This window comes from Heptranchias perlo, unplaced genomic scaffold, assembly GCF_035084215.1.
Source record: "Heptranchias perlo isolate sHepPer1 unplaced genomic scaffold, sHepPer1.hap1 HAP1_SCAFFOLD_489, whole genome shotgun sequence".
Classification (NCBI taxonomy): Eukaryota; Metazoa; Chordata; class Chondrichthyes; order Hexanchiformes; family Hexanchidae; genus Heptranchias; species Heptranchias perlo.
The window spans coordinates 123907-150926 of record NW_027139504.1 but is presented as its reverse complement, the minus strand read 5'-3'; the positions used below and the strand labels follow the sequence as shown (position 1 = coordinate 150926).

The window sequence follows — 27020 nt, the reverse complement described above, 5'->3', positions numbered from 1 at the left end:
AGATGCCCCTCTCTCTGTGTGTTTCGGTGGGGAGATGCCCCTCTCTGCGTGTCTCGGTGGGGAGATGCCCCTCTCTGTGTGTCTCGGTGGGGAGATGCCCCTCTCTGTGTGTCTCGGTGGGGAGATGCCCTGCTCTGTGTGTCTCGGTGGGGAGATGCCCCTCTCTGTGTGTCTCGGTGGGGAGATGCCCCTCTCTGTGTGTCTCGGTGGGGAGATGCCCCTCTCTGTGTGTCTCGGTGGGGAGATGCCCCTCTCTCTGTGTGTTTCGGTGGGGAGATGCCCCTCTCTGTGTGTCTCGGTGGGGAGATGCCCCTCTCTCTGTGTCTCGGTGGGGAGATGCCCCTCTCTGTATGTCTCGGTGGGGAGATGCCCCTCTCTGTGTGTCTCGGTGGGGAGATGCCCCACTCTGTGTGTCTCGGTCGGGAGATGCCCCTCTCTGTGTGTCTCGGTGGGGAGATGCCCCTCTCTCTGTGTCTCGGTGGGGAGATGCCCCTCTCTGTGTGTCTCGGTGGGGAGATGCCCCTCTCTGTGTGTCTCGGTGGGGAGATGCCCCTCTCTCTGTGTGTCTCGGTGGGGAGATGCCCCTCTCTGTGTGTCTCCGTGGGGAGATGCCCCTCTCTCTGTGTGTCTCGGTAGGAAGATGCACCTCTCTGTGTGTCTCGGTGGGGAGATGCCCCTCTCTCTGTGTGTCTCGGTGGGGAGATGCCCCTCTCTGTGTGTCTCGGTGGGGAGATGCCCCTCTCTGTGTGTCTCGGTGGGGAGATGCCCCTCTCTCTGTGTGTCTCGGTGGGGAGATGCCCCTCTCTGTGTGTCTCGGTGGGGAGATGCCCCTCTCTCTGTGTGTCTCGGTGGGGAGATGCCCCTCTCTGTGTGTCTCGGTGGGGAGATGCCCCTCTCTGTGTGTCTCGGTGGGGAGATGCCCCTCTCTGTGTGTCTCGGTGGGGAGATGACCCTCTCTCTGTGTCTCGGTGGGGAGATGCCCCTCTCTGTGTGTCTCGGTGGGGAGATGCCCCTCTCTGTGTGTCTCGGTGGGGAGATGCCCCTCTCTCTGTGTGTCTCGGTGGGGAGATGCCCCTCTCTGTGTGTCTCGGTGGGGAGATGCCCCTCTCTCTGTGTCTCGGTGGGGAGATGCCCCTCTCTCTCTGTGTCTCGGTGGGGAGATGCCCCTCTCTCTGTGTCTCGGTGGGGAGATGCCCCTCTCTCTGTGTGTCTCGGTGGGGAGATGCCCCTCTCTGTGTGTCTCGGTGGGGAGATGCCCCTCTCTGTGTGTCTCGGTGGGGAGACGCCCCTCTCTGTGTGTCTCGGTGGGGAGATGCCCCTCTCTGTGTGTCTCGGTGGGGAGATGCCCCTCTCTGTGTGTCTCGGTGGGGAGATGCCCCTCTCTCTGTGTGTCTCGGTGGGGAGACGCCCCTCTCTGTGTGTCTCGGTGTCTCAGCCAATCCTTCTTCTCCTGGCCTCCGTCTCACTGAAAGTGGAGGGAGACAATGGTGTACATGTGTGTCCATGTATGGGCATGTACATGTGTGTGTGACTATATGTGTGCATGCATTAATGAACATGTATGTGTATGTATGCGTGTGCATGTATGAGTGTGCATGCATGTATGTGCAGGTATGTGTTACAGTGAGGGGTGTGGAATATATCAGAGTGTTACAGTGAGGGGTGTGGGATATATCAGAGTGTTCCAGTGAGGGGTGTCGGATATATCAGAGTGTAACAGTGAGGGGTGTGGGATATATCAGAGTGTTACAGTGAGGGGTGAGGGGTATATCAGAGTGTTACAGTGAGGGGTGTGGGATATATCAGAGTGTTACAGTGAGGGGTGTGGGATATATCAGAGTGTTCCAGTGAGGGGTGTGGGATATATCAGAGTGTTACAGTGAGGGGTGTGGGGTATATCAGAGTGTTACAGTGAGGGGTGTGGGATATATCAGTGTGTTACAGTGAGGGGTGTGGGGTATATCAGAGTGTGACAGTGACGGGTGTGGGATATATCAGAGTGTTACAGTGAGGGGTGTGGGATATATCAGAGTGTTACAGTGAGGGGTGTGGGATATATCAGAGGGTTAAAGTGAGGGGTGTGGGATATATCAGAGTGTTACAGTGAGGGGTGTGAGATATATCAGAGTGTTACAGTGAGGGGTGTGGGATATATCAGAGTGTTACAGTGAGGGGTGTGGGATATATCAGAGTGTTACAGTGAGGGGTGTGGGATATATCAGAGTGTTACAGTGAGGGGTGTGGGATACATCAGAGTGTTACAGTGAGGGGTGTGGGGTATATCAGAGTGTTAGAGTGAGGGGTGTGGGATATATCAGAGTGTTACAGTGAGGGGTGTGGGGTATATCAGAGTGTTACAGTGAGGGGTGTGGGGTATATCAGAGTGTTACAGTGAGGGGTGTGGGGTATATCGAGTGTTACAGTGAGGGGTGTGGGATACATCAGAGTGTGACAGTGAGGGGTGTGGGATATATCAGAGTGTTACAGTGAGGGGTGTGGGATATATCAGAATGTTACAGTGAGGGGTGTGGGATATATCAGAGTGTTACAGTGAGGGGTGTGGGATATATCAGAGTGTTACAGTGAGGGGTGTGGGGTATATCAGAGTGTTACAGTGAGGGGTGTGGGGTATATCAGAGTGTTACAGTGAGGGGTGTGGGATATATCAGAGTGTTACAGTGAGGGGTGTGGGATAACTCAGAGCGTTACAGTGAGGGGTGTGGGGTATATCAGAGTGTTACAGTGAGGGGTGTGGGATATATCAGAGTGTTACAGTGAGGGGTGTGGGATATATCAGAGTGTAACAGTGAGGGGTGTGGGGTATATCAGAGTGTTACAGTGAGGGGTGTGGGGTATATCAGAGTGTTACAGTAAGGGGTGTGGGGTATATCAGAGTGTTACAGTGAGGGGTGTGGGATATATCAGAGTGTTACAGTGAGGGGTGTGGGGTATATCAGAGTGATACAGTGAGGGGTGTGGGATATATCAGAGTGTTACAGTGAGGGGTGTGGGGTATAACAGAGTGTTACAGTGAGGGGTGTGGGATATATCAGAGTGTTACAGTGAGGGGTGTGGGGTATATCAGAGTGTTACAGTGAGGGGTGTGGGGTATATCAGAGTGTTACAGTGAGGGTTGTGGGATATATCAGAGTGTTACAGTGAGGGGTGTGGGATATATCAGAGTGTTACAGTGAGGGGTGTGGGGTATATCAGAGAGTGTTACAGTGAGGGGTGTGGGATATATCAGAGTGTTACAGTGAGGGGTGTGGGATATATCAGAGTGTTACTGTGAGGGGTGTGGGGTATATCAGAGTGTTACAGTGAGGTGTGTGGGATATATCAGAGTGTTACAGTGAGGGGTGTGGGGTATATCAGAGTGTTACAGTGAGGGGTGTGGGATATATCAGAGTGTTACTGTGAGGGGTGTGGGGTATATCAGAGTGTTACAGTGAGGGGTGTGGGATATATCAGAGTGTTACAGTGAGGGGTGTGGGATATATCAGAGTGTTACAGTGAGGGGTGTGGGATATATCAGAGTGTTACAGTGACGGGTGTGGGATCTTTCAGTGTGTTACAGTGAGGGGTGTGGGATATATCAGAGTGTTACAGTGAGGGGTGTGGGATATATCAGAGTGTTACGTGAGGGGTGTGGGATATATCAGAGTGTTACAGTGAGGGGTGTGGGATATATCAGAGTGTTACAGTGAGGGGTGTGGGGTATATCAGAGTGTTACAGCGAGGGGTGTGGGATATATCAGAGTGTTACAGTGAGGGGTGTGGGGTATATCAGAGTGTTACAGTGAGGGGTGTGGGATATATCAGAGTGTTACAGTGAGGGGTGTGGGATATATCAGAGTGTTACAGTGAGGGGTGTGGGGTATATCAGAGTGTTACAGTGAGGGGTGTGGGATATATCAGAATGTTACAGTGAGGGGTGTGGGATATATCAGAGTGTTACAGTGAGGGGTGTGGGATATATCAGAGTGTTACAGTGAGGGGTGTGGGGCATATCAGAGTGTTACAGTGAGGGGTGTGGGGTATATCAGAGTGTTACAGTGAGGGTTGTGGGATATATCAGAGTGTTACAGTGAGGGGTGTGGGATATATCAGAGTGTTACAGTGAGGGGTGTGGGATATATCAGAGTGTTGCAATGAGGGGTGTGGGATACATCAGAGTGTTACAGTGAGGGGTGTGGGGTATATCAGAGTGATACAGTGAGTGGTGTGGGATATATCAGAGTGTTACTGTGAGGGGTGTGGCGTATATCAGAGTGATACAGTGAGGGGTGTGGGATATATCAGAGTGTTACAGTGAGGGGTGTTGGGTATATCAGAGTGTTATAGTGAGGGGTGTGGGATATATCAGAGTGTTACAGTGAGGGGTGTGGGGTATATCAGAGTGTTACAGTGAGTGGTGTGGGATATATCAGAGTGTTACAGTGAGGGGTGTGGGGTATATCAGAGTGTTACAGTGAGTGGTGTGGGATATATCAGAGTGTTACAGTGAAGGGTGTGTTATATATCAGAGTGTTACAGTGAGGGGTGTGGGGTATATCAGAGTGTTACAGTGAGGGGTGTGGGATATATCAGAGTGTTACAGTGAGGGGTGTGGGATATATCAGTGTGTTACTTTGAGGGGTGTGGGGTATATCAGAGTGTTACAGTGAGGGGTGTGGGGTATATCAGAGTGTTACAGTGAAGGGTGTGGGGTATATCAGTGTTACAGTGAGGGGTGTGGGATATATCAGAGTGTGACAGTGAGGGGTGTGGGGTGTATCAGACTGTTACAGTGAGGGGTGTGGGGTATATCAGAGTGTTACAGTGAGGGGTGTGGGGTATATCAGAGTGTTACAGTGAGGGGTGTGGGGTATATCAGAGTGTTACAGTGAGGGGTGTGGAATATATCAGAGTGTTACAGTGAGGGGTGTGGGATATATCAGAGTGTTACAGTGAGGGGTGTGGGATATATCAGAGTGTTACAGTGAGGGGTGTGAGGTATATCAGAGTGTTACAGTGAGGGGTGTGGGATATATCAGAGTGTTACAGTGAGGGGTGTGGGATATATCAGAGTGTTACAGTGAGGGGTGTGGGATATATCAGAATGTTACAGTGAGGGGTGTGGGATATATCAGAGTGTTACAGTGAGGGGTGTGGGATATATCAGAGTGTTACAGTGAGGGGTGTGGGATATATCAGAGTGTTACAGTGAGGGGTGTGGGGTATATCAGAGTGTTACAGTGAGGGGTGTGGGGTATATCAGAGTGTTACAGTGAGGGGTGTGGGATATATCAGAGTGTTACAGTGAGGGGTGTGGGGTCTATCAGTGTGTTACAGTGAGGGGTGTGGGATATATCAGAGTGTGACAGTGAGGGGTGTGGGGTATATCAGAGTGTTACAGTGAGGGGTGTGGGATATATCAGAGTGTTACAGTGAGGGGTGTGGGATATATCAGAGTGTTACAGTGAGGGGTGTGGGATATATCAGAGTGTTACAGTGAGGGGTGTGGGATATATCAGAGTGTTACAGTGAGGGGTGTGGGATATATCAGAGTGTTCCAGTGAGGGGTGTGGGGTATATCAGAGTGTTACAGTGAGGGGTGTGGGATATATCAGAGTGTTACAGTGAGGGGTGTGGGATATATCAGAGTGTTGCAGTGAGGGTTGTGGGATATATCAGAGTGTTACAGTGAGGGGTGTGGGATATATCAGAGAGTGTTCCAGTGAGGGGTGTGCGATATATCAGAGTGTTACAGTGAGGGGTGTGGGGTATATCAGAGTGTTACAGTGAGGGGTGTGGGATATATCAGAGTGTTACAGTGAGGGGTGTGCGATATATCAGAGTGTTACAGTGAGGGGTGTGGGGTATATCAGAGTGTTACAGTGAGGGGTGTGGAATATATCAGAGTGTTACAGTGAGGGGTGTGGGGTATATCAGAGTGTTACAGTGAGGGGTGTGGGGTATATCAGAGTGTTACAGTGAGGGGTGTGGGGTATATCAGAGTGTTACAGTGAGGGATGTGGGGTATATCAGAGTGTTACAGTGAGGGGTGTGGGATATATCAGAGTGTTACAGTGAGGGGTGTGGGATATATCAGAGTGTTACAGTGAGGGGGTGTGGGATATATCAGAGTGTAACAGTGAGGGGTGTGGGGTATATCAGAGTGTTCCAGTGGGTGGTGTGGGATATATCAGAGTGTTCCAGTGAGGGGTGTGGGGTATATCAGAGTGTTCCAGTGAGGGGTGTGGGGTATATCAGAGTGTTACAGTGAGGGTTGTGGGATATATCAGAGTGTTACAGTGAGGGGTGTGGGGTATATCAGAGTGTTACAGTGAGGGGTGTGGGATATATCAGAGTGTTACAGTGAGGGGTGTGGGGTATATCAGAGTGTTACAGTGAGGGGTGTGGGATATATCAGAGTGTTACATTGAGGTGTGTGGGGTATATCAGAGTGTTACAGTGAGGGGTGTGGGGTATATCAGTGTGTTACAGTGAGGGGTGTGGGATATATCAGCGTGTTACAGTGAGGGGTGTGGGATATATCAGAGTGTTACAGTGAGGTGTGTGGGATATATCAGAGTGTTACAGTGAGGGGCGTGGGGTATATCAGAGTGTTACAGTGAGGGGCGTGGGGTATATCAGAGTGTTACAGTGAGGGGTGTGGGATATATCAGAGTGTTACAGTGAGGGGCGTGGGGTATATCAGAGTGTTACAGTGAGGGGTGTGGGATATATCAGAGTGTTACAGTGAGGGGTGTGGGATATATCAGAGTGTTACAGTGAGGGGTGTGGGATATATCAGAGTTTTACAGTGAGGGGCGTGGGATATATCAGAGTGTTACAGTGAGGGGTGTGGGATATATCAGAGTGTTACTGTGAGGGGTGTGAGGTATATCAGAGTGTTACAGTGAGGGGTGTGGGATATATCAGAGTGTTACAGTGAGGGGTGTGGGATATATCAGAGTGTGACAGTGAGGGGTGTGGGATATACCAGAGTGTTACAGTGAGGGGTGTGGGGTATATCAGAGTGTTACAGTGAGGGGTGTGGGATATATCAGAGTGTTACAGTGAGGGGCGTGGGATATATCAGAGTGTTACAGTGAGGGGTGTGGGATATATCAGAGTGTTACTGTGAGGGGTGTGAGGTATATCAGAGTGTTACAGTGAGGGGTGTGGGATATATCAGAGTGTTACAGTGAGGGGTGTGGGATATATCAGAGTGTTACAGTGAGGGGTGTGGGATATATCAGAGTGTTACAGTGAGGGGTGTGGGATATATCAGAGTGTTACAGTGAGGGGTGTGGGATATATCAGAGTGTTACAGTGAGGGGTGTGGGATATATCAGAGTGTTACAGTGAGGGGTGTGGGATATATCAGAGTGTTACAGTGAGGGGTGTGGGATATATCAGAGTGTTACAGTGAGGGGTGTGGGATATATAAGAGTGTTACAGTGAGGGGTGTGGGGTATATCAGAGTGTTACAGTGAGGGGTGTGGGGTATATCAGAGTGTTACAGTGAGGGGTGTGGGATATATCAGAGTGTTACAGTGAGGGGTGTGGGGTATATCAGAGTGTTACAGTGAGGGGTGTGGGGTATATCAGAGTGTTACAGTGAGGGGTGTGGGGTATATCAGAGTGTTACAGTGAGGGGTGTGGGATATATCAGAGTGTTACAGTGAGGGGTGTGGGATATTTCAGAGTGTTACAGTGAGGGGTGTGGGATATATCAGAGTGTTACAGTGAGGGGTGTGGGATACATCAGAGTATTACAGTGAGGGGTGTGGGATATATCAGAGTGTTACAGTGAGGGGTGTGGGATATATCAGAGTGTTACAGTGAGGGGTGAGGGGTATATCAGAGTGTTACAGTGAGGGGTGTGGGGTATATCAGAGTGTTACAGTGAGGGGTGTGGGGTATATCAGAGTGTTACAGTGAGGGGTGTGGGATATATCAGAGTGTTACAGTGAGGGGTGTGGGATACATCAGAGCGTTACAGTGAGGGGTGTGGGATATATCAGAGTGTTACAGTGAGGGGTGTGGGATATATCAGAGTGTTACAGTGAGGGGTGTGGGATATATCAGAGTGTTACAGTGAGGGGTGTGGGATATATCAGAGTGTTACAGTGAGGGGTGTGGGATATATCAGAGTGTTACAGTGAGGGGTGTGGGATATATCAGAGTGTTACAGTGAGGGGTGTGGGTTATATCAGAGTGTTACAGTGAGGGGTTTGGGGTATATCAGAGTGTTACAGTGAGGGGTGTGGAGTATATCAGAGTGTTACAGTGAGGGGTGTGGGATATATCAGAGTGTTACAGTGAGGGGTGTGGGATACATCAGAGCGTTACAGTGAGGGGTGTGGAGTATATCAGAGTGTTACAGTGAGGGGTGTGGGATATATCAGAGTGTTACAGTGAGGGGTGTGGGATATATCAGAGTGTTACAGTGAGGGGTGTGGGGTATATCAGAGTGTTACAGTGAGGGATGTGGGATATATCAGAGTGTTACAGTGAGGTGTGTGGGATATATCAGAGTGTTACAGTGAGGGGTGTGTGATATATCAGAGTGTTACAGTGAGGGGTGTGGGATATATCAGAGTGTTACAGTGAGGGGTGTGGGGTATATCAGAGTGTTACAGTGAGGGGTGTGGGGCATATCAGAGTGTTACAGTGAGGGGTGTGGGGTATATCAGAGTGTTACAGTGAGGGGTGTGGGATATATCAGAGTGTGATAGTGAGGGGTGTGGGATATATCAGAGTGTTACAGTGAGGGGTGTGGTATATATCAGAGTGTTACAGTGAGGGGTGTGGGATATATCAGAGTGTTACAGTGAGGGGTGTGGGGTATATCAGAGTGTTACAGTGAGGGGTGTGGTATATATCAGAGTGTTACAGTGAGGGGTGTGGGGTGTATCAGAGTGATACAGTGAGGGGTGTAGGGTATATCAGAGTGTTACAGTGAGGGGTGTGGGATATATCAGAGTGTTACAGTGAGGGGTGTGGGGTATATCAGAGTGTTACAGTGAGGGGTGTGGGTTATATCAGAGTGTTACAGTGAGGGGTGTGGGATATATCAGAGTGTTACAGTGAGGGGTGTGGGAAATATCAGAGTGTTACAGTGAGGGGTGTGGGATATATCAGAGTGTTACAGTGAGGGGTGTGGGGTATATCAGAGTGTTACAGTGAGGGGTGTGGGGTATATCAGAGTGTTACAGTGAGGGGTGTGGGATATATCAGAGTGTTACAGTGAGGGGTGTGGGATATATCAGAGTGTTACAGTGAAGGGTGTGGGGTATATCAGAGTGTTACAGTGAGGGGTGTGGGATATATCAGAGTGTTACAGTGAGGGGTGTGGGATATATCAGAGTGTTACAGTGAGGGGTGTGGGGTATATCAGAGTGTTACAGTGAGGGGTGTGGGATATATCAGAGTGTTACAGTGAGGGGTGTGGGATATATCAGAGTGTTACTGTGAGGGGTGTGGGGTATATCAGAGTGTTACAGTGAGGGGTGTGGGATATATCAGAGTGTTACAGTGAGGGGTGTGGGATATATCAGAGTGTTACAGTGAGGGGTGTGGGATATATCAGAGTGTTACAGTGACGGGTGTGGGATCTTTCAGTGTGTTACAGTGAGGGGTGTGGGATATATCAGAATGTTACAGTGAGGGGTGTGGGATATATCAGAGTGTTACAGTGAGGGGTGTGGGATATATCAGAGTGTTGCAGTGAGGGGTGTGGGGTATATCAGAGTGTTACAGCGAGGGGTGTGGGATATAACAGAGTGTTACAGTGAGGGGTGTGGGATATATCAGAGTGTTACAGTGAGGGGTGTGGGGTATATCAGAGTGTTACAGTGAGGGGTGTGTGATATATCAGAGTGTTACAGTGAGGGGTGTGGGATATATCAGAATGTTACAGTGAGGGGTGTGGGATATATCAGAGTGTTACAGTGAGGGGTGTGGGATATATCAGAGTGTTACAGTGAGGGGTGTGGGGTATATCAGAGTGTTACAGCGAGGGGTGTGGGATATAACAGAGTGTTACAGTGAGGGGTGTGGGATATATCAGAATGTTACAGTGAGGGGTGTGGGATATATCAGAGTGTTACAGTGAGGGGTGTGGGATATATCAGAGTGTTACAGTGAGGGGTGTGGGGCATATCAGAGTGTTACAGTGAGGGGTGTGGGGCATATCAGAGTGTTACAGTGAGGGGTGTGGGGTATATCAGAGTGTTACAGTGAGGGGTGTGGGATATATCAGAGTGTTACAGTGAGGGGTGTGGGATATATCAGAGTGTTACAGTGAGGGGTGTGGGATGCATCAGAGTGTTACAGTGAGGGGTGTGCGGTATATCAGAGTGTTACAGTGAGGGGTGTGGGGTATATCAGAGTGTTACAGTGAGGGGTGTGGGATATATCAGAGTGTTACAGTGAGGGGTGTGGCATATAACAGAGTGTTACAGTGAGGGGTGTGGGATATATCAGAGTGTTACAGTGAGGGGTGTGGGGTATATCAGAGTGATACAGTGAGTGGTGTGGGATATATCAGAGTGTTACAGTGAGGGGTGTGGGTTATATCAGAGTGTTACAGTGAGGGGTGTGGGGTATATCAGAGTGTTACAGTGAGGGGTGTGGGGTATATCAGAGTGATACAGTGAGTGGTGTGGGATATATCAGAGTGTTACAGTGAGGGGTGTGGGTTATATCAGAGTGTTACAGTGAGGGGTGTGGGGTATATCAGAGTGTTACAGTGAGGGGTGTGGGTTATATCAGAGTGTTACAGTGAGGGGTGTGGGGTATATCAGAGTGTAACAGTGAGGGGTGTGGGATATATCAGAGTGTAACAGTGAGGGGTGTGGGATATATCAGAGTGTTACAGTGAGGGGTGTGGGATATATCAGAGTGTTACAGTGAGGGGTGTGGGGTATATCAGAGTGTAACAGTGAGGGGTGTGGGATATATCAGAGTGTTACAGTGAGGGGTGTGGGGTATATCAGAGTGTTGCAGTGAGGTGTGTGGGGTATATCAGAGTGTTACAGTGAGGGGTGTGGGATATATCAGAGTGTTACAGTGAGGGGTGTGGGGTATATCAGAGTGTTACAGTGAGGGGTGTGGGATATATCAGAGTGTTACAGTGAGGGGTGTGGGATATATCAGAGTGTTACAGTGAGGGGTGTGGGGTATATCAGAGTGTTACAGTGAGGGGTGTGGGATATATCAGAGTGTTACAGTGAGGGGTGTGGGGTATATCAGAGTGTTACAGTGAGGGGTGTGGTATATATCAGAGTGTTACAGTGAGGGGTGTGGGATATATCAGAGTGTTACAGTGAGGGGTGTGGGGTATATCAGAGTGTTACAGTGAGGGGTGTGGTATATATCAGAGTGTTACAGTGAGGGGTGTGGGGTGTATCAGAGTGATACAGTGAGGGGTGTAGGGTATATCAGAGTGTTACAGTGAGGGGTGTGGGATATATCAGAGTGTTACAGTGAGGGGTGTGGGGTATATCAGAGTGTTACAGTGAGGGGTGTGGGTTATATCAGAGTGTTACAGTGAGGGGTGTGGGATATATCAGAGTGTTACAGTGAGGGGTGTGGGAAATATCAGAGTGTTACAGTGAGGGGTGTGGGATATATCAGAGTGTTACAGTGAGGGGTGTGGGGTATATCAGAGTGTTACAGTGAGGGGTGTGGGGTATATCAGAGTGTTACAGTGAGGGGTGTGGGATATATCAGAGTGTTACAGTGAGGGGTGTGGGATATATCAGAGTGTTACAGTGAAGGGTGTGGGGTATATCAGAGTGTTACAGTGAGGGGTGTGGGATATATCAGAGTGTTACAGTGAGGGGTGTGGGATATATCAGAGTGTTACAGTGAGGGGTGTGGGGTATATCAGAGTGTTACAGTGAGGGGTGTGGGATATATCAGAGTGTTACAGTGAGGGGTGTGGGATATATCAGAGTGTTACTGTGAGGGGTGTGGGGTATATCAGAGTGTTACAGTGAGGGGTGTGGGATATATCAGAGTGTTACAGTGAGGGGTGTGGGATATATCAGAGTGTTACAGTGAGGGGTGTGGGATATATCAGAGTGTTACAGTGACGGGTGTGGGATCTTTCAGTGTGTTACAGTGAGGGGTGTGGGATATATCAGAATGTTACAGTGAGGGGTGTGGGATATATCAGAGTGTTACAGTGAGGGGTGTGGGATATATCAGAGTGTTGCAGTGAGGGGTGTGGGGTATATCAGAGTGTTACAGCGAGGGGTGTGGGATATAACAGAGTGTTACAGTGAGGGGTGTGGGATATATCAGAGTGTTACAGTGAGGGGTGTGGGGTATATCAGAGTGTTACAGTGAGGGGTGTGTGATATATCAGAGTGTTACAGTGAGGGGTGTGGGATATATCAGAATGTTACAGTGAGGGGTGTGGGATATATCAGAGTGTTACAGTGAGGGGTGTGGGATATATCAGAGTGTTACAGTGAGGGGTGTGGGGTATATCAGAGTGTTACAGCGAGGGGTGTGGGATATAACAGAGTGTTACAGTGAGGGGTGTGGGATATATCAGAATGTTACAGTGAGGGGTGTGGGATATATCAGAGTGTTACAGTGAGGGGTGTGGGATATATCAGAGTGTTACAGTGAGGGGTGTGGGGCATATCAGAGTGTTACAGTGAGGGGTGTGGGGCATATCAGAGTGTTACAGTGAGGGGTGTGGGGTATATCAGAGTGTTACAGTGAGGGGTGTGGGATATATCAGAGTGTTACAGTGAGGGGTGTGGGATATATCAGAGTGTTACAGTGAGGGGTGTGGGATGCATCAGAGTGTTACAGTGAGGGGTGTGCGGTATATCAGAGTGTTACAGTGAGGGGTGTGGGGTATATCAGAGTGTTACAGTGAGGGGTGTGGGATATATCAGAGTGTTACAGTGAGGGGTGTGGCATATAACAGAGTGTTACAGTGAGGGGTGTGGGATATATCAGAGTGTTACAGTGAGGGGTGTGGGGTATATCAGAGTGATACAGTGAGTGGTGTGGGATATATCAGAGTGTTACAGTGAGGGGTGTGGGTTATATCAGAGTGTTACAGTGAGGGGTGTGGGGTATATCAGAGTGTTACAGTGAGGGGTGTGGGGTATATCAGAGTGATACAGTGAGTGGTGTGGGATATATCAGAGTGTTACAGTGAGGGGTGTGGGTTATATCAGAGTGTTACAGTGAGGGGTGTGGGGTATATCAGAGTGTTACAGTGAGGGGTGTGGGTTATATCAGAGTGTTACAGTGAGGGGTGTGGGGTATATCAGAGTGTAACAGTGAGGGGTGTGGGATATATCAGAGTGTAACAGTGAGGGGTGTGGGATATATCAGAGTGTTACAGTGAGGGGTGTGGGATATATCAGAGTGTTACAGTGAGGGGTGTGGGGTATATCAGAGTGTAACAGTGAGGGGTGTGGGATATATCAGAGTGTTACAGTGAGGGGTGTGGGGTATATCAGAGTGTTGCAGTGAGGTGTGTGGGGTATATCAGAGTGTTACAGTGAGGGGTGTGGGATATATCAGAGTGTTACAGTGAGGGGTGTGGGGTATATCAGAGTGTTACAGTGAGGGGTGTGGGATATATCAGAGTGTTACAGTGAGGGGTGTGGGATATATCAGAGTGTTACAGTGAGGGGTGTGGGGTATATCAGAGTGTTACAGTGAGGGGTGTGGGATATATCAGAGTGTTACAGTGAGGGGTGTGGGGTATATCAGAGTGTTACAGTGAGGGGTGTGGGGTATATCAGAGTGTTACAGTGAGGGGTGTGGGATATATCAGAGTGTTACAGTGAGTGGTGTGGGATATATCAGAGTGTTACAGTGAGTGGTGTGGGATATATCAGAGTGTTACAGTGAGGGGTGTGGGATATATCAGAGTGTTACAGTGAGGGGTGTGGGATATATCAGAGTGTTACAGTGTGGGGTGTGGGATATATCAGAGTGTTACAGTGAGGGGCGTGGGGTATATCAGAGTGTTACAGTGAGGGGTGTGGGGGATATCAGGGTGTTACAGTGAGTGGTGTGGGATATATCAGAGTGTTACAGTGAGGGGCGTGGGGTATATCAGAGTGTTACAGTGAGGGGTGTGGGGGATATCAGAGTGTTACAGTGAGGGGGGTGGGATATATCAGAGTGTTACAGTGAGGGGTGTGGGGTATATCAGAGTGTTACAGTGAGGGGTGTGGGATATATCAGAGTGTTACAGTGAGGGGGGTGGGGTATATCAGAGTGTTACAGTGAGGGGTGTGGGGGATATCAGAGTGTTACAGTGAGGGGGGTGGGATATATCAGAGTGTTACAGTGAGGGGTGTGGGGTATATCAGAGTGTTACAGTGAGGGGTGTGGGGTATATCAGAGTGTTACAGTGAGGGGTGTGGGATATATCAGAGTGTTACAGTGAGGGGTGTGGGATATATCAGAGTGTTACAGTGAGGGGTGTGGGATATATCAGAGTGTTACAGTGAGGGGTGTGGGGTGTATCAGAGTGTTACAGTGAGGGGTGTGGGGTATATCAGAGTGTGACAGTGAGGGGTGTGGGGTATATCAGAGTGTTACAGTGAGGGGTGTGGGATATATCAGAGTGTTACAGTGAGGGGTGTGGGATATATCAGAGTGTTACAGTGAGGGGTGTGGGATATATCAGAGTGTTACAGTGAGGGGTGTGGGATATGTCAGAGTGTTACAGTGAGGGGTGTGGGATATATCAGAGTGTTACAGTGAGGGGTGTGGGATATATCAGAGTGTTACAGTGAGGGGTGTGGGATATATCAGAGTGTTACAGTGAGGGGTGTGGGATATATCAGAGTGTTACAGTAAGGGGTGTGGGGTATATCAGAGTGTTACAGTGAGGGGTGTGGGGTATATCAGAGTGTTACAGTGAGGGGTGTGGGGTATATCAGAGTGTTACAGTGAGGGGTGTGGGGTATATCGGAGTGTTACAGTGAGGGGTGTGGGATATATCAGAGTATGACAGTGAGGGGTGTGGGGTATATCAGAGTGTTACAGTGAGGGGTGTGGGATATATCAGAGTGTTACAGTGAGGGGTGTGGGATATATCAGAGTGTTACAGTGAGGGGTGTGGGGTATATCAGAGTGTTACAGTGAGGGGTGTGGGATATATCAGAGTGTTACAGTGAGGGGTGTGGGATATATCAGAGTGTTACAGTGAGGGGTGTGGGATATATCAGAGTGTTACAGTGAGGGGTGTGGGATATATCAGAGTGTTACAGTGAGGGGTGTGGGATATATCAGAGTGTTACAGTGAGGGGTGTGGGGTATATCAGAGTGTTACAGTGAGGGGTGTGGGGTATATCAGAGTGTTACAGTGAGGGGTGTGGGATATATCAGAGTGTTACAGTGAGGGGTGTGGGATATATCAGAGTGTTACAGTGAGGGGTGTGGGATATATCAGAGTGTTACGGTGAGGGGTGTGCGATATATCAGAGTGTTACAGTGAGGGGTGTGGGGTATATCAGAGTGTTACAGTGAGGGGTGTGGGATATATCAGAGTGTTACAGTGAGGGGTGTGGGGTATATCAGAGTGTTACAGTGAGGGGTGTGGGGTATATCAGAGTGTTACAGTGAGGGGTGTGGGATATATCAGAGTGTTACAGTGAGGGGTGTGGGGTATATCAGAGTGTTACAGTGAGGGGTGTGGGATATATCAGAGTGTTACAGTGAGGGGTGTGGGGTATATCAGAGTGTTACAGTGAGGGGTGTGGGATATATCAGAGTGTTACAGTGAGGGGTGTGGGATATATCAGAGTGTTACAGTGAGGGGTGTGGGATATATCAGAGTGTTACAGTGAGGGGTGTGGGTTATATCAGAGTGTTACAGTGAGGGGTGTGGGATATATCAGAGTGTTACAGTGAGGGGTGTGGGGTATATCAGAGTGTTCCAGTGAGGAGTGTGGGATATATCAGAGTGTTCCAGTGAGGAGTGTGGGATATATCAGAGTGTTACAGTGAGGGGTGTGGGGTATATCAGAGTGTTACAGTGAGGGGTGTGGGGTATATCAGAGTGTTACAGTGAGGGGTGTGGGATATATCAGAGTGTTACAGTGAGGGGTGTGGGATATATCAGAGTGTTACAGTGAGGGGTGTGGGGTATATCAGAGTGTTACAGTGAGAGGTGTGGGATATATCAGCGTGTTACAGTGAGGGGTGTGGGATATATCAGAGTGTTACAGTGAGGGGTGTGGGGTATATCAGAGTGTTACAGTGAGGGGTGTGGGATATATCAGAGTGTTACAGTGAGGGGTGTGGGATATATCAGAGTGTTACAGTGAGGGGTGTGGGGTATATCAGAGTGTTACGGTGAGGGGTGTGGGATATATCAGAGTGTTACAGTGAGGGGTGTGGGATATATCAGAGTGTTGCAGTGAGGGGTGTGGGATATATCAGAGTGTTACAGTGAGGGGTGTGGGATATATCAGAGTGTTACAGTGAGGGGTGTGGGGTATATCAGAGTGTTACAGTGAGTGGTGTGGGATATATCAGAGTGTTACAGTGAGGGGTGTGGGGTATATCAGAGTGTTACAGTGAGGGGTGTGGGATATATCAGAGTGTTACAGTGAGGGGTGTGGGATATATCCGAGTGTTACAGTGAGGGGTGTGGGGTATATCAGAGTGTTACAGTGAGGGGTGTGGGATATATCAGAGTGTTACAGTGAGGTGTGTGGGATATATCAGAGTGTTACAGTGAGGGGTGTGGGGTATATCAGAGTGTTACAGTGAGGGGTGTGGGATATATCAGAGTGTTACAGTGAGGTGTGTGGGATATATCAGAGTGTTACAGTGAGGGGTGTGGGATATATCAGAGTGTTACAGTGAGGGGTGTGGGGTATATCAGAGTGTTACAGTGAGGGGTGTGGGATATATCAGAGTGTTACAGTGAGGGGTGTGGGATATATCAGAGTGTTACAGTGAGGGGTGTGGGGTATATCAGAGTGTTACAGTGAGGGGTGTGGGATATATCAGAGTGTTACAGTGAGGGGTGTGGGATATATCAGAGTGTTACAGTGAGGGGTGTGGGATATATCCGAGTGTTACAGTGAGGGGTGTGGGGTATATCAGAGTGTTACAGTGAGGGGTGTGGGATATATCAGAGTGTTACAGTGAGGGGTGTGGGATATATCAGAGTGTTACAGTGAGGGGTGTGGGATATATCAGAGAGTGTTACAGGCATGATGGGCCGAAGGGCCTGTTTTTGCGCCCTACAATTCGACAACCACGTCCATTGCTCCACCTCTCGCTGGTCTTTCTCCCTCCCCCCTCTCTCCCCGCTCCCCGCTGTTAGTTAGTCAGTCGGAGCAGTTACTCAGTGACAGCAGAGCTCGGAGATCTCCAGGGCCAGGTCTAGACACTCGCTGGTCTGCTGGCATGCGTCGAACACGGAGTAGTCGGCCTGGCAGCCGCACCGGCAGTCGCACACCCTGTCCCGCTGGTGGGCGCCCCAGGCCTGGCACGGCAGGCACAGGCAGCAGCAGAGCCAGTCCAGGCACAGGGCGGGGAGCAGCTGGCAGCAGTCGGAGAACTGGCAGAAGAGGCAGCTGAGCAGCAGCGTGGCACAGACGTCTGAGGGAGAGGCAGGGAGGAGGACAGGAGAGGAGGAATGGAGAAGCAGAGCAGAGAGAGAGAGAGAGAGAGCAGTTAGTGCAGTTAAAGCCCACCTCAGCCAGTCCGGTGGCACGCCCTCAGTCCCACCGACCCACCTTCTCCCCATATCCCTCAGTCCCACCGACCCACCTTCTCCCCATATCCCTCAGTCCCACCGACCCACCTTCTCCCCATATCCCTCAGTCCCACCGACTCACCTTCTCCCCATATCCCTCAATCCCACCGACCCACCTTCTCCCCATATCCCTCAATCCCACCTACTCACCTTCTCCCCATATCCCTCAGTCCCACCTACCCACCTTCTCCCCATATCCCTCAAATCCCACCTACTCAACTTCTCCCCATATCCCTCAGTCCCACCTACCCACCTTCTCCCCATATCCCTCAAATCCCACCTACTCACCTTATCCCCATATCCCTCAGTCCCACCTACCCACCTTCTCCCCATATCCCTCAGTCCCACCGACCCACCTTCTCCCCATATCCCTCAATCCCACCTACTCACCTTCTCCCCATATCCCTCAGTCCCACCTACTCACCTTCTACCCATATCCCTCAATCCCACCGACCCACCTTCTCCCCATATCCCTCAATCCCACCGACTCACCTTCTCCCCATATCCCTCAGTCCCACCTACCCACCTTCTCCCCATATCCCTCAAATCCCACCTACTCACCTTCTCCCCATATCCCTCAGTCCCACCTACCCACCTTCTCCCCATATCCCTCAAATCCCACCTACTCACCTTCTCCCCATATCCCTCAGTCCCACCTACCCACCTTCTCCCCATATCCCTCAGTCCCACCTACCCACCTTCTCTCCATATCCCTCAATCCCACCCCCACCTTCTCCCCATATCCCTCAAATCCCACCTACTCACCTTCTCCCCATATCCCTCAGTCCCACCTACCCACCTTCTCCCCATATCCCTCAATCCCACCGACCCACCTTCTCCCCATATCCCTCAATCCCACCTACTCACCTTCTCCCCATATCCCTCAATCCCACCGACCCACCTTCTCCCCATATCCCTCAATCCCACCTACCCACCTTCTCCCCATATCCCTCAATCCCACCTACTCACCTTCTCCCCATATCCCTCAATCCCACCGACCCACCTTCTCCCCATATCCCTCAATCCCACCTACCCACCTTCTCCCCATATCCCTCAATCCCACCGACCCACCTTCTCCCCATATCCCTCAATCCCACCTACCCACCTTCTCCCCATATCCCTCAATCCCACCGACCCACCTTCTCCCCATATCCCTCAATCTCACCGACCCACCTTCTCCCCGTATCCCTCAATCCCACCGACCCACCTTCTCCCCATATCCCTCAATCTCACCGACCCACCTTCTCCCCATATCCCTCAAATCCCACCTTCTCCCCATATCCCTCAAATCCAACCTACCCACCTTCTCCCCATATCCCTCAATCCCACCTACTCACCTTCTTCCCATATCCCTCAATCCCACCTACTCATCTTCTCCTCATATCCCTCAGTCCCACCTACTCACCTTCTCCCCATATCCCTCAAATCCCACCTTCTCCCCATATCCCTCAATCCCACCTACTCACCTTCTTCCCATATCCCTCAGTCCCACCTACTCACCTTCTCCCCATATCCCTCAATCCCACCGACCCACCTTCTCCCCATATCCCTCAATCCCACCTACCCACCTTCTCCCCATATCCCTCAAATCCCACCTACCCACCTTCTCCCCATATCCCTGAATCCCACCTACTCACCTTCTTCCCATATCCCTCAGTCCCACCTACTCACCTTCTTCCCATATCCCTCAATCCCACCTACTCACCTTCTCCCCATATCCCTCAATCCCACCTACTCACCTTCTTCCCATATCCCTCAATCCCACCTACTCACCTTCTCCCCGTATCCCTCAATCCCACCGACCCACCTTCTCCCCATATCCCTCAATCCCACCTACCCACCTTCTCCCCATATCCCTCAAGTCCCACCTACCCACCTTCTCCCCATATCCCTCAATCCCACCTACCCACCTTCTCCCCATATCCCTCAAATCCCACCTACTCACCTTCTCCCCATATTCCTCAATCCCACCTACTCACCTTCTTCCCATATCCCTCAGTCCCACCTACTCACCTTCTTCCCATATCCCTCAATCCCACCTACTCACCTTCTCCCCATATCCCTCAATCCCACCTACTCACCTTCTTCCCATATCCCTCAATCCCACCTACTCACCTTCTCCCCATATCCCTCAATCCCACCTACTCACCTTCTTCCCATATCCCTCAATCCCACCTACTCACCTTCTTCACATATCCCTCAATCCCACCTACTCACCTTCTCCCCATATCCCTCAATCCCACCTACTCACCTTCTCCCCATATCCCTCAATCCCACCTTCTCCCCATATCCCGCAATCCCACCGACCCACCTTCTCCCCATATCCCTCAATCCCACCTACCCACCTTCTCCCCATATCCCTCAATCGCACCTTCTCCCCATATCCCTCAATCCCACCGACCCACCTTCTCCCCATATCCCTCAAATCCCGCCTTCTCCCCATATCCCTCAATCCCACCTACCCACCTTCTCCCCATATCCCTCAATCCCACCTTCTCCCCATATCCCTCAATCCCACCGACCCACCTTCTCCCCATATCCCTCAAATCCCGCCTTCTCCCCATATCCCTCAATCCCACCGACCCACCTTCTCCCCATATCCCTCAATCCCACCTTCTCCCCATATCCCGCAATCCCACCGACCCACCTTCTCCCCATATCCCTCAATCCCACCTTCTCCCCATATCCCTCAATCCCACCCACCCACCTTCTCCCCATATCCCTCAATCCCACCTTCTCCCCATATCCCGCAATCCCACCGACCCACCTTCTCCCCATATCCCTCAATCCCACCTTCTCCCCATATCCCTCAATCCCACCCACCCACCTTCTCCCCATATCCCTCAATCCCACCTTCTCCCCATATCCCGCAATCCCACCGACCCACCTTCTCCCCATATCCCTCAATCCCACCTTCTCCCCATATCCCTCAATCCCACCGACCCACCTTCTCACCATATCCCTCAAATCCCGCCTTCTCCCCATATCCCTCAATCCCACCCACCCACCTTCTCCCCATATCCCTCAATCCCACCTTCTCCCCATATCCCTCAATCCCACCTACCCACCTTCTCCCCATATCCCGCAATCCCACCGACCCACCTTCTCCCCATATCCCTCAATCCCACCTTCTCCCCATATCCCTCAATCCCACCTACCCACCTTCTCCCCATATCCCTCAATCCCACCTACCCACCTTCTCCCCATATCCCTCAATCCCACCCACCCAACTTCTCCCCATACCCTTCAATCCCACCTACCCACCTTCTCCCCGTATCCCTCAATCCCACCGACCCACCTTCTCCCCATTATCCCTCAAATCCCACCTTCTCCCCATAATCCCTCAAATCCCACCTTCTCCCCATATCCCACAATCCCACCAACCCGCCTTCTCCGCATATCCCTCAATCCCACCGACCCACCTTCTCCCCGTATCCCTCAATCCCACCTACCCACCTTCTCCCCGTATCCCTCAATCCCACCTACCCACCTTCTCCCCGTATCCCTCAATCCCACCTACCCACCTTCTCCCCATATCCCTCAATCCCACCGACCCGCCTTCTCCCCATATCCCTCAATCCCACCGACCCACCTTCTCCCCGTATCCCTCAATCCCACGGACCCACCTACTCCCCATAATCCCTCAAATCCCACCTTCTCCCCATAATCCCTCAAAACCCACCTTCTCCCCATATCCCTCAATCCCACCGACCCACCTTCTCCCCATAATCCCTCAAATCCCACCTTCTCCCCATACCCTTCAATCCCACCTACCCACCTTCTCCCCATATCCCTCAATCCCACCCACCCACCTTCTCCCCATATCCCTCAATCCCACCGACCCACCTTCTCCCCATATCCCTCAATCCCACCGACCCACCTTCTCCCCATATCTCTCAATCCCACCTACCCACCTTCTCATCATATCCCTCAATCCCACCTACCCACCTTCTCCCCATATCCCTCAATCCCACCGACCCACCTTCTCCCCCTAATCCCTCAAATCCCACCTTCTCCCCGTATCCCTCAATCCCACCTCCCCATATCCCTCAATCCCACCCACCCACCTTCTCCCCATATCCCTCAATCCCACCGACCCACCTTCTCCCCGTATCCCTCAATCCCACCTACCCACCTTCTCCCCGTATCCCTCAATCCCACCGACCCACCTTCTCCCCATATCCCTCAATCCCACCGACCCACCTTCTCCCCATATCCCTCAATCCCACCTACCCACCTTCTCCCCCGTATCCCTCAATCCCACCTACCCACCTTCTCCCCGTATCCCTCAATCCCACCGACCCACCTTCTCCCCCGTATCCCTCAATCCCACCTACCCACCTTCTCCCCCGTATCCCTCAATCCCACCTACCCACCTTCTCCCCATATCCCTCAATCCCACCTACCCACCTTCTCCCCATATCCCTCAATCCCACCTACCCACCTTCTCCCCATATTCCTCAATCCCACCCACCCACCTTCTCCCCCGTATCCCTCAATCCTACCTACCCACCTTCTCCCCATATCCCTCAATCCCACCTACCCACCTTCTCCCCATATCCCTCAATCCCACCGACCCACCTTCTCCCCGTATCCCTCAATCCCACCGACCCACCTTCTCCCCGTATCCCTCAATCCCACCTACCCAACTTCTCCCCATATCCCTCAATCCCACCCACCTACTTCTCCCCATATCCCTCAATCCCACCCACCCACCTTCTCCCCATAATCCCTCAAATCCCACCTTCTCCCCGTATCCCTCAATCCCACCTACCCACCTTCTCCCCATATCCCTCAATCCCACCGACCCACCTTCTCCCCGTATCCCTCAATCCCACCTACCCGCCTTCTCCCCATATCCCTCAATCCCACCGACCCACCTTCTCCCCGTATCCCTCAATCCCACCAACCCACCTTCTCCCCATATCCCTCAATCCCACCTTCTCCCCGTATCCCTCAATCCCACCGACCCACCTTCTCCCCAAATCCCCCAATCCCACCTACCCACCTTCTCCCCATATTCCTCAATCCCACCTACCCACCTTCTCCCCATATTCCTCAATCCCACCGACCCACCTTCTCCCCATATCCCTCAATCCCACCTACCCACCTTCTCCCCATATCCCTCAATCCCACCGACCCACCTTCTCCCCATATCCCTCAATCCCACCTACCCACCTTCTCCCCATATTCCTCAATCCCACCGACCCACCTTCTCCCCATATCCCTCAATCCCACCTACCCACCTTCTCCCCATATCCCTCAATCCCACCGACCCACCTTCTCCCCAAATCCCCCAATCCCACCTACCCACCTTCTCCCCCGTATCCCTCAATCCCACCCACCCACCTTCTCCTCATATCCCTCAATCCCACCTTCTCCCCATACTCCTCAATCCCACCGACCCACCTTCTCTCCATATCCCTCAATCCCACCGACCCACCTTCTCCCCGTATCCCCCAATCTCACCGACCCACCTTCTCCCCCGTATCCCTCAATCCCACCTACCCACCTTCTCCCCATATCCCTCAATCCCACTGACCCACCTTCTCCCCATATCCCTCAATCCCACCTCCCCATATCCCTCAATCCCACCTACCCACCTTCTCCCCATATCCCTCAATCCCACCTCCCCGTATCCCTCAATCCCACCTACCCACCTTCTCCCCATATCCCTCAATCCCACCTACCCACCTTCTCCCCATATCCCTCAATCCCACCTACCCACCTTCTCCCCATATCCCTCAATCCCACCGACCCACCTTATCCCCATATCCCTCAATCCCACCTACCCACCTTCTCCCCATATCCCTCAATCCCACCTTCTCCCCATATCCCTCAATCCCACCTGCCCACCTTCTCCCCATATCCCTCAATCGCACCTGCCCACCTTCTCCCCAGATCCCTCAATCCCACGACCCACCTTCTCCCCATATCCCGCAATCCCACCTGCCCACCTTCTCCCCATATCCCTCAATCCCACCTGCCCACCTTCTCCCCATATCCCTCAATCCCACGTGCCCACCTTCTCCCCATATCCCTCAATCCCACCCGCCCACCTTCTCCCCATATCCCTCAATCCCACCTGCCCACCTTCTCCCCATATCCCTCAATCCCACCTGCCCACCTTCTCCCCATATCCCTCAATCCCACTGACCCACCTTCTCCCCATATCCCTCAATCCCACCTGCCCACCTTCTCCCCATATCCCTCAATCCCACTGACCCACCTTCTCCCCATATCCCTCAATCCCACCTGCCCACCTTCTCCCCATATCCCTCAATCCCACCTGCCCACCTTCTCCCCATATCTCTCAATCCCACCCACCCACCTTCTCCCCATATCCCTCAATCCTCCTTCTCTCTCTCTCTCTTCAGAATCCCATCAATTTGCCCTTTGACCTCATTTACACCGCCCACTTCATTGCCTCTTGCCCATTAACTTTCCCTTTGGGTGAGAACGTTCTCCAGAACATCCCTTCCCGCTCCCAATCCCCTCATTTTCACCCTGCGACCCCCGCCCCCCCCCTCCAACTCCCCACTGCGAGATTTGAACAATCCACCCCAGATCAGATTTACCCAACCCCCCTCCCAATCCCGAAAACTTCGGTTCGATCCCCTCGGTCTCCTCTCCCGGGGAAAACAGACCCCACCTGTTTCACCTCTGCTCCAATTGAAATCCCGGGATATTCCTTGGCTCCCCCTGTCAAGGCACAGACACCCTTCCTGTGATTCTGTGTCCCATCTTCTTACTCAGTAACCTCTCCCTCCAAGTCCATGGTTGACTATTTGGGCCTCTAGCGAGAGGTGAGAGAGGCCTCATCCATTTCCCTGCTCCTTGACATTTTGACAACCCAGGAAATTACAGAAATATAGCACCTTTAACGTAGTAAAATGTCCCAGGGTTCTTCCCAGGAGCGTAAATCAGACAAAATTTGACACCGAGGCACATAAGGAGATGTTAGGACAGGTGACCAAAAGCTCGGTCAAAGAGGGAGGTTTTAAGGAGCGTCTTAAAGGAGGAGAGAGAGAGGCGGAGAGGTTTAGGGAGGGAATTCCAGAGCTTAGGGCCGAGGCGGCTGAAGGCACGGCCGCCAATGGTGGAGCGATGGAAATCGGCGGGGATGCGCAAGAGGCCAGAATTGGAGGAGCGCAGAGATCTCGGAGGGTTGTCAGGGCTGGAGGAGGTCACAGAGATAGTGAGGGGGGGGCGAGGGCCATGGAGGGATTTGAACACGAGGATGAGAATTTTAAAATCGAGGCGTTGCAGGACCGGGAGCCGATGTAGGTCAGCGAGCACATCGGGGTGATGGGTGAACGGGACTCGGTGCGAGTTAGGATACGGGGAGGGGGGGCGGGCAGAGTTTTGGATGAGCTGGAGTTTACGCAGGGTGAAAGGTGGGAGGCCGGACAGGGGAGCATTGGAATAGAAGAGTCTGGAGGGGACAGAGGCACAGATGAGGGTTTCAGCAACAGATAAGTGCGGAGATGGGCCACCTCACAGCTATAGGCCCGAGGCCTACATTGAACCAGTCTCCAAATCCAGCTGCACGCTCCCAGAATCCAGTGCTCTGGGGTAACCATGCAGAGGGAGCCTGGGAGATGTGCTTTGAGCTCTCTGTTGGGCGAGAGCCAACCAGATGACATAAGCCCCCAAATAAACCTTGGTTTCCTGGCAACTAAACCTTCCTGTCCAGGCCCAGGCCCCAGGCTTCCTCCCGCGCAGATGTGCGCCTGGCTCAGGAGACGAAACGAGCTTGTTTCTGTTCAAAAACAGCGTATCCCCAACAGGTATTGAGAGAAAACAGGGTTAGAGGCAGGGGGGGGTGAGGGCCGAAACTCTAAATACTTTAAACAAGCTGCCTGCATAGTTTCCACGGTCCATCAGAGGTGGGTCAAAGGTCGGCCTTATTCCAAGTGCAAAACAATTGTGAGAACTTCAATCTTGTTATGCCTCATTTGCCTCTGTCTCAAACTCATGCATTTTTGGTTTGAGTTGCTGAGTATTGACTGTCATATCAAAGACCCCGCTTTGAGAGAGAGGGGACTGAGAGACACCAGTCAGTGTACAGATATCTCCCTGAGGGAGAGGGGACTGAGAGACACCAGTCAGTGTACAGATATCTCCCTGAGAGAGAGGGACTGAGAGACACCAGTCAGTGTACAGATATCTCCCTGAGGGAGAGGGGACTGAGAGATCCCAGTCAGTGTACAGATATCTCCCTGAGAGAGAGGGGACTGAGAGACACCAGTCAGTGTACAGATATCTCCCTGAGGGAGAGGGGACTGAGAGACACCAGTCAGTGCACAGATATCTCCCTGAGGGAGAGGGACTGAGAGACACCAGTCAGTGTACAGATATCTCCCTGAGAGAGAGGGACTAAGAGACACCAGTCAGTGTACAGATATCTCCCTGAGGGAGAGGGACTGAGAGACACCAGTCAGTGTACAGATATCTCCCTGAGAGAGAGGGACTGAGAGACACCAGTCAGTGTACAGATATCTCCCTGAGGGAGAGGGACTGAGAGACACCAGTCAGTGTACAGATATCTCCCTGAGGGAGAGGGACTGAGAGACACCAGTCAGTGTACAGATATCTCCCTGAGGGAGAGGGACTGAGAGACACCAGTCAGTGTACAGATATCTCCCTGAGAGAGAGGGACTGAGAGACACCAGTCAGTGTACAGATATCTCCCTGAGAGAGAGGGACTGAGAGACACCAGTCAGTGTACAGATATCTCCCTGAGAGAGAGGGACTGAGAGACACCAGTCAGTGTACAGATATCACCCTGAGAGAGAGGGACTGAGAGACACCAGTCAGTGTACAGATATCTCCCTGAGGGAGAGAGGGACTGAGAGACACCAGTCAGTGTACAGATATCACCCTGAGGGAGAGGGGACTGAGAGACACCAGTCAGTGTACAGATATCTCCCTGAGAGAGAGGGACTGAGAGACACCAGTCAGTGTACAGATATTTCCCTGAGAGAGAGGGACTGAGAGACACCAGTCAGTGTACAGATATCACCCTGAGAGAGAGGGACTGAGAGACACCAGTCAGTGTACAGATATCTCCCTGAGAGAGAGGGACTGAGAGACACCAGTCAGTGTACAGATATCACCCTGAGGGAGAGGGACTGAGAGACACCAGTCAGTGTACAGATATCTCCCTGAGAGAGAGGGACTGAGAGACACCAGTCCATGTACAGATATCTCCCTGATGGAGAGAGGGACTGAGAGACACCAGTCAGTGTACAGATAT

The 27020-nt window shown here is 51.6% G+C and overlaps 1 protein-coding gene across 2 annotated transcripts in view; it reads right to left on the bottom strand.

The window, feature by feature from the left end:
* The window catches only part of LOC137313850 (myoD family inhibitor-like), a 57284-nt gene that overhangs the window by 5518 nt on the left and 24746 nt on the right, over positions 1-27020 (bottom strand). Inside the window, exon 5 of one of the 2 annotated variants that reach the window (XM_067979598.1) lies at positions 17348-17604. The exons of the other annotated variant lie outside the window; for it this stretch is intronic. Coding sequence (XP_067835699.1) covers positions 17348-17604 — 257 coding nt within the window. Of the gene's footprint in view, positions 1-17347; positions 17605-27020 lie in introns of those variants that run through there. 2 annotated transcript variants of the gene reach the window in all.